General features: G+C 34.3%; 1 protein-coding gene across 1 annotated transcript in view; it reads left to right on the top strand.

Annotated features, from left to right (window-relative positions):
- Positions 1-2344: 2344 nt before the first annotated feature.
- Positions 2345-9127, top strand: part of LOC106471212 (U3 small nucleolar ribonucleoprotein protein MPP10-like) — a 31251-nt gene continuing 24468 nt past the window's right edge. The window contains exon 1 of the mRNA XM_022400866.1: positions 2345-2536. Within this exon, the coding sequence (XP_022256574.1) occupies positions 2345-2536 (192 nt within the window). The remainder of the gene's footprint in view (positions 2537-9127) is intronic.

The raw sequence follows: 9127 nt of genomic DNA, 5'->3' as shown, positions 1-9127 counted from the left end.
AAAACCAAGGTTTAGGCCCAAAGACGTCATTTCTATGTAATTTAGGAGCTAAGATATCTGCTTTTTAATTTATGGCAGCCATCTTGGACGCATTCTTGAATATCTCAATTTTCCCAAAAGTGACGAAGTGGCACCCGACAGATTTGCATTCATTCAGCACACTCGAATTGTATAAAATCAGTCATAAAACATTGTTTGTACACTAAGTCCAAGTTCAGCCCCAAATCACGGTTTGACCACCAAACTAATAACTGAACTTCAATAATGCAAAATAATGTGTAGTCATGAATTGTAAAGCAGAGTATATGAACATTGATTACAATGCTAATCAGGAATGTACTATAAACTAATAGTGATATATAAGTGTTTTGAACATATTGTGGTTATAAAAAACACATTCATTTATAATCTTAGCAAACTGTTTTCCAGTCAGCTAAACACAACTTAAAAATATAATATGCCTGTAATGGGACTTTGAAAAAGTGAAAAAATATCTTGTTAAAAATAGTATAGTAAAGATTGAGAGCAATGTACAATATATAATACCTTCCAAATCCTCTTGGAAGCAAGATCAGTATGTAACACATCATATACCTTACATGTATTATTTTTACTGCAGTATTTAAAAAACATGTCCAGAAGACAACAGAGATCAAACTCTTAAGTGAACTGTTCAGTACTTCAGTTACAAAAATACAGAAACAAACAGTAATGTACTTTAATAACCCCAAAGGAGTCTTGGGGGAATAAGTAAACTTTAAACCTTAGAAAATTCCTTATTGATGAATAATTAACAAATTGTATTTGTATTGTTCCATTTCTCAGTAAAACACATAAATATGAACAACATATTTCGGTGTATCTTCCACCGAAGTAGTGAACATAAATAATCAATGTATGTGTTACAGAATGTGTATGGGCGAAACTTTCCTCTAGACGGCAAGCACCTCCTTACACTTTCGAATTCGATGACGAGGAACCCACTTTGAAACTAATAATGGCTGGAGACGGCTTGAATGGGTAATGAAGAAAAACTTTAATATAAGTTTAACATAACAGCAAATGTACAACGTTTCGACAAGGTTTTGTCATCATGACTTTACACTGTACGCTAGCCTAGCAACCGTTAGTCCAATAACAGCAGTACCTGATTACATGAACTGTTGGCCAGTTGTATGTAACCTTTCTCACTGTCAGTGACCTTTAGTGACGTGTAACTGGTAGACTTGACGATATCTTAGGGTTAGTGAGATGTGATAACTAACTCCCTGAAATGGCTGTGTTTCTTCAATATACTTTTCTTGTATAATATTAAGTTTCAACTTGCGTTTCTACAGATAATCCATATATTAAAAGTGTGTGATAAAGTTATGTTTATATGAAACATTCACAGTTTGTAATCGTAAAGAAATACAAAGATAAGTTATAGTTGTAAATAGTATACATAAAATAACATTAATGTTATTTCTTCTAGTGTTATTTATTAATATTATTTTTTTCACTGTACTTTTCATTCTTTCAGGATTTTTAACAGGCTCCATTGGGTCTGAAATATTGTGTAAACAGGATATACACTCTTGGCAATTGAACAACTTTCACACCACCACGACCGCCCGTTTTTTGTTGTTGTTTGGTTGTCGTTACAGAGCAGGTACAGTGTCCATGCCAATAGGTGGACAATATAGTTGTAACTTGCCTTAGGATACATGACTTTGTGATCTGTTGTACTAGTATGGTATGGAGTATGTAATTTGTGTTACTAATACACCAATGTCCGTAAAGGAAACCATAAACAATTTAAATTCAACAGAGATACTTCGCATATGTAAGGAAAGAGTTCCTTTTTATTCTTACAAAGTAAACTGTCACCTCTTCAAAATGGGCTATCTGTGCTTTGCTCACCACGGGTTTTGAAACCCGGTTTCTAGGGTTATAATTCATCAGACATGCTGCTGTGCCATTAAGGAGCCAGCGGCAGAAGCAAAAATAGTATGTTATAATTACTGATCAAAGTTATAATTTCAGTTAATTTTTGGGTATCATCAATAGTTGAGCTAAACAGAAGACTATGATAAAATATTTACTACGGGGCGAACAAGGTAATGAATGGGTGTATATGAAAATTATGGAAAGTTAAAGAATTTTCTAAATCAACCAGTAAAAACTAAAAAGGCTAATACACTTATTTTTCCATTTCGACTTTTGTCCCAGCAAATTAGGGGTTGACCAAAAATTCTTATAAGAGATATTTACACCCAGGTGGCTAGCCTAATCAGCTACTATATAGGACGAGCATGTTCAGGGGCGGGGATTCGAACTCGCGACCCTCAGATTGCGAGAAGAAATGGAGAATGAAAAGGGTATTCATGTTATTCCTTTCAAAGACATACTGGTTATGTCGCCAGGCCCAGCGCCTATCTACGGAATTTTATGCGATCAGACTGTTGAAGCTGGTGCTGGGACACTGTTGTCCTCGTACACTAGACGGATTATGGAAACCATCAGGAAGGGGTGGCGTAATTTGTACATGAAAGCCGTACGTCGGAGCCTTTTGCAACGGAATGTACGCTGCAAGGAATATCATATTATTCTGCAGACACTTGCTTACATCTTATGCCATACCATTGTAATTATACTATTGTTAGCTTAAAAGTTACTACAACACAATCAAGTCTTTGAGCATGTTTTCAACATGATTTCAAATTATTTAATTTAGAAAAGTTATTAATCTTTATCAATCCACTTATTTAACCGTTTGTAACTTTGCTTAACTGAAGCATATTTTTAGTTCTTTTGGAAGTTTCCATATTTATTAAGGAAATATTGCGTGAGTTCAACTACAATTATAACAAAAATATAGCACTGAAGTCGATGACTACTGTTGACGACGATAGTAGTCCTCAATTTTATTAAATCTTTCAAGAAATATGACAACAGTAATATCATATAGGGTTAAACCGAGCAGCATTTTAGAAACCCTTCTAACAGTATCGTCAGATTTCGAAAACCTTTAGATTTCAGAGAAAGTTGGGCGAGCGCAAAATTCCTCCATCTTTTAATCTCTCGCATCTCGTAACATTTGAATCGCTTGTCACATAGTGTGTGTGTGTATATATACTTGGTTTAGCTGGATGAGAGTGACGTTTTTCGGGTTTTTTTGTTGTTTTTATTTCAGTGTGTCGGTTACCATTTGAGAAATCATTTTCCCAAACTGTGTGGGATACATTAGAAAAATTCAACAGCTTTTTTTTTTGTGAGGTGCAGTTGTTGATGGCGTCTGCTGCTTTTGATTAAACAGAAGTCTTCACAAAGTTTTCCGCATTTGTCTAAAAGAAGCTGAATTTGTTATGGAATTTGTTTCTTTGGTCGGTTACCACTAAAAGGTGGACTCTAGTTCTCAGGTTTCAACTGGCAAATCTTGCGCCTCCACCCCTTTGACAGCTGGTTTCTTCTCATGGTCTTGGTGCTGCTGCTCAATAGGCTGCTGTTTCTGATGGGCTTTCGTTTTACCTGTGCGAGGCTTACGAAGAAAGCTTAATTCAAGTGTAGTACCTTTGTTTTATACACGCAACATCGATCTAGTTATTTGGAGAGACGCACGTTGCGAGTAACCTTAAGATGCATTTGGCTAATGTGAAAGAAAAAAAACGATTTCCTTCTGTGTGCCTGTGTATTTATTTCTGTTTACATTAACTTATCAGTAAAGAAAATAACAAAAGAAAAAAAGCCGACAATTAATTTTCATTGCCCTCTAAGCATGATACAATTTCACTAACAAATCATACGTGGGCTATCAATATAGAATTCCATACACACTCACTTGACTTATATATGAATACAGTCTGCGTATAACATAAAATAAAATAGTCCACTTATATTCATACTTTGTGACACTACTCACATATTTGAAATTTTCGGTATTTCCTTCGATAATAAAGATTTTGTACAATAAACACAATAGGTGTACAATAGTGTTTTCTAAAGTGCACATAACCTTACAAAATAGTGATGTATTGTAATAATCACAATACTGAGTACTAAAAATATAAATTCATAAAACATAATTCAGTTGTTAAACGGCCAGGCATGGCCAGGTGGTTAGGGCACTCGACTCGCAATCCGAGGGTCGCGGTTTCGAATCCCCGTCCCACCAAACATGCTCGCCCTTTCAGCCGTGAGGGCGTTATAAAGTGATGGTCAATCCCACTATTCGTTGGTAAAAGAGTAGCCCAAGAGTTGGCGGTAGGTGGTGATGACTAGCTGCCTTCCCTCTAGTCTTACACTGCTAAATTAGGGACGGTTAGCGCAGATATCCCTCGTGTAGCTTTTCCGCGAAATTTTTTGCGCAGATTGCGAGTCGAGCTCCCTAACCACCTGGCCATGCCGGGCCGCAAACACGTTCACGCCACGTATTGGTGTGATGAATGTTGCATGGGTTAGGGGGAAAAAAAGTGAAAAATAACCTTGCATTAGCAAAGTTCGTAACTATTTGTTTGTCTGTCCGTTTCTTCTTCCATATCGCACCATCTGCATTTCATTGTCTGAGTTTATTATAGTCGTTGAGGTGTAAATAAGTTAATTAAGCTCGTTCACTATTCATGGATACATTTTCTTCATCGAGATCTTCTGAGCAATCGATGGCAACTTCCTAAATAAATTTCATATTCGCTGGTGGTGGTGGTGGTGGTTCGCAAGCTTTCAAAACATTATAAAGGAGGAATTGAGCTTGTTAACATAATAAGCATAACTCCACGCCAAGTACAGCAGTAGAGATATTACAATTAAAACACAAACCCTGTTCGCACGAAAAAAAAGAAATATATTGGTACCTTGGATTGAGTAATTGTTGAAATCTTTGCACGAGATTGTGTTGATAATTTTTCATTTCATAATAATCAAACTGGATACGTGTATTTTATTCACTTCTGAATGACCTTTATCCGAATAAAAAAACTATTGAATTACACAAGCTGTCCTAATAAGAAAATTAATGTTACTTTTTGTTGATATTATAACTATTAGAGTCAGTTTATTGTATCCGCTTGACATCTGTTTTTCCAGTAATAAACTTTTAAAAATTGATACTAATAAATCTTCACAACGTTTTACCGGAAAACCTCGCTGAACAGGTAAAGGTGACTTGCTCACTAAAACTTAATAAAACAACTACAATAATGCTATTTTTCTTCATTGCTAGTTTGAGGTGTGAGCAAACAAGTGCACGCCCTTTCTAAATTCCTCTCTATTTTTGGAAAACTATATGTCTATATAAAATTGAAATATTGAATTTCTTTTTTAAGTTTAAAATTTCTGGTTAGCATCGCACCTTATGACATATTAAATCATTCAGTGGCTAACGCTTATTGCTTCAGTTATTTATACCTGATATTTTGTTTGTTGTTTCTTGAAAATACAGACAAAAAGGAGATGCGAATTTAGATTGTCCCCTGAAGAAGAGAAGCGACTGGACAACTGGTACTTATTCCAAAAATATGATACTTAATTGCAAGCCTGGCTAAGCCTGATAATTAGGGCGCTCGACTCCCAATTTGCGCGTCGAGAGTTCGAATCCAAATATCAGACATGCTCGCTCTTTCAGCCATAGGGGCGTTATAATGTGACGGTAAATCCCAGTATTCGATTAGAGTGACACAAGAGTTGGTGATGGGTCGTGTTGACTAGCTGCCTTTCCTCTAATATATCACTTCTAAATTATGGACAGCTAGCGAGGATAGCCCTCGAGTAGCTTTGCGCAAAATTCACATATATATATATACATACATACACATGCATATATATAAAAAGGCACACTGTTAGACAAATAGACAGCAAGTGAGTTTAGATATTGGGATGTAATTTAACCACGAATCGTACATGTTACTCTTTGTAATTGAAGGTAAATGTGATTTAAAAATTAAAAAGTTCCATTAGAGAAAAAAAAACTGTTAGAACTTAAAAATAATTCACCAGATTCATACTTAAAATTCATGTATTCAAAGTAATGCAAATAAACTAAAATCATCTTGGATTGTTCGACTACTTTAAAATTGAAATAAGCTTAATTCGACACTTCTTCCTATTAGCAGCTCAGTATATTTTATATTGTCTACTGTTGAAGAACTTGCTGTCAATCAACCTCTGCAAAAAAAATCGTATTTCACATAAATTTAAACTTTTGGACGTGGTCGGAACTATTAAACATTGCAATGTTACACATAAGTGCATTACCACTTCTCCTAGAATCAAGAGGGAATCCTGAATAGCCGCGGCACTTGACGTTCTTTTAGGCAGGATTAGAGTAAATTAATCTGTGAGACCTTTTGTTTTATTTTTTGTTAGCTATATTTTTGTGTGCCAGCTATACCAAGCGTGTAACACACACAGATACCCGATTCGATTTTATTACTCATCAGGATCTTTACCAGTCTACCCTCAAATTTAAATTATTTTAGGCAGGATTAGCGTAAATTAATCTATGAACGTCAATTGAAAGGGTTTAACTTCCTAATTTCTAAAACTGTAATTAGATCTCAAATCGGTCAAGAGATGACGGAGCTATGGACTACAAGTTTGTACTTGAAAAAAACAATAAACACTCAGAGCCTTTCTATGAACCGCTGTGTCGCGGCTAAAAAGGAAAAGAAAGAAAAATACATAACCTATATTCAAATTGTTGTACAACTTTTCAAAATACTGATTTAATGTAACTGATGAGCTTCTTACTTAAATCATTTAATAAAAAACAATGGGAAGAGTAATCCTAATACCACATAATAAAAATATTTGGTATTTTCAACCTTATGTGACATGTGGGCTAAATGTTTAAGTCAGTGACTCCTCGATGCAGTCATAGTGCCAAATTTAGACCAACTGGCCAGTTAGAGCACCTACCACCTTCACGTCTACTCTTAAACGAATAGTGGAATTAACTGTCACTTTTATAACCCATGCTCTCAGAGCTAAAACTACAAAATGTATTTATTAGCATATACCATAGGTTAGAATCTTAGACTTTCCGATACACTGTCCGGAACGTTAACTAATATATCACGCCCGCCTTTCTATTGCAGAAACTCCATTAGGAAAATTTAACTATTTCAATTTTTCATTTCAAGTTATTAAGGTAGAGTCATTAAGTGTACATAGCTTGGATAATTTATGAACTTCTGTGAGGTTTTTACGAAACCTTGCATATTAAACGTTTTACGATTTATTCGATTTTAGCACCAAAAAAATGTACGTATAAAACCAATTTAAAAGCAAAGATGGATTCTCTTCTTTATTATAGCACTCAATAAAAGTTTTGGAAATAATCTACATTGTCGAAACTAAACGTAGTTAAATATAATTTTATATGGTGACCCCTAGTCAGGAATCACAATATACTAGTCCAACTTAATCGAAAACCGGTGACCTGCTGGGTGTTTTTCTAATTATTTTTCGAGTTACTAAGCAGAGTGTGCTTACGCTTCTACTATATATTAGTATTTCCTACCTAATAGATTAGATATATGTGAATTGCAAATTCGATTGGATTACATTATTTAATATGTCTTCTTCATAAAATATTTTGTAAAAATAATACCGTTAACAGAATATTTTGATAATAATGATTGAAAATAAAACCTGAATATCACAATTTTTAAATTAAATTCCCAGTATATACACCACACTTGCCTTTCTCGTCCCCTGTTTGGATAGCATTAAATGAACAGATTTACAATGTTAACATCCGTTGTTCGACTCCCAGCTGTAAACACAGCAGATAGCCCAATGTGATTTTATTATAAAACAAACAATCTATATGTATATAGCAAATGAAAACACAATACATTATGCGTTTTTCTGCCTACAAATATTTTTATGATATTTTTCGCTTATCGCATTTTCTTTGACTCTTTTGTCAAACCTGACGACCTAAATGTTTACATAGTGTGTATGTATGCGTTATAAGCATACAACAATAGCTTGAATAAGCCTCAACAATAATGCGTCAGCTGGTATAAGATACACACAATAATAACTTGAATAAGCTGCAACAATAACGCGTCAGCTGGTATAAAATACACACAACAATAGCTTGAATAAACTGCAACAATAACACGTCAAGTGGTACAAGATACAGACAATAATAGCTTGAATAAGCTGCAACAATAACGCGTCAACTGGTATAAGAAGCAACAATAACGTGTCAACTAGTATAAGGTGTAGGCGATTTTTGCATGTGTAGTGTGGATATTTTTATTTTCATCAAACAAGTTTCATGCGTTGCCAAATTCATGTCCAGAGCTGTTGTTGAATTTGTTTCTTTTTTTTTCAGAGATCACCATGTGTTACGAAACAAATTACTGCCTCTTTTTTCCAATATCTAAACTGTATTATCTATGCGCATTTTAAGCAGTTATCGTTTTGCTAAATGTACTGAATGTAGATGCCATGAAAAACTGCATCTTTCTATTCTATGAAAAAGAAAATCATTGAAGCTTTTATAATATATCTCCATCTACTGGGCTTCCATGGAGTTGAGATTTCGTAGCATAATGAAATTTATAACATCAAAACACGTGTGGATGAAAACTTACAGACATTAGTACATCAGTTTCCATGAAATAAGTAGAGGGGGTATTTTACGCAAACTACGAGCTGTACATGACAAAAGAATGGTCGATAAACTCAACGATACGTGATTATTAATATCTTTGTCAAAAGAAAAACGTTAATGACCTCCTAATATTGTAATCTATGCCTATCGCTTTTTGCAAAAAAAAAAAAAGATAATAATAATAATACCTGAAAGCAATTAAGGAAGTTTTTTCAAAGATAAAATTTACTCAAAATTTTTAGTTTTCTTTGCAAGAAGTTAAATAACGATGAATATTTCAGCACAGAGAAAGCTTTTACTAAGAGTTAATTGTCCTTTTTTTTCTTTATTTAATAACCTCTGTGTATCTGAACTTATATAATCGTACGAAAATGGTATAGTTAATTTAACAATGCCCAAAAGATCTAGATGGTTCCATTATTTTCGAAACAAAAAATTACATGACAGGAATTGTACGTTACATCTGTTTTCTAACATGATTATTATTCACCTTCCATTTTAAAAGCCCCCAGTGGCACAGCGGGA

Source organism: Limulus polyphemus, unplaced genomic scaffold (genome assembly GCF_000517525.1).
Source record: "Limulus polyphemus unplaced genomic scaffold, Limulus_polyphemus-2.1.2 Scaffold111, whole genome shotgun sequence".
NCBI classification, from domain to species: Eukaryota; Metazoa; Arthropoda; class Merostomata; order Xiphosura; family Limulidae; genus Limulus; species Limulus polyphemus.
The sequence above is the reverse complement of the archived record's forward strand: the minus strand, read 5'-3'. Positions and strand labels throughout refer to the sequence as shown.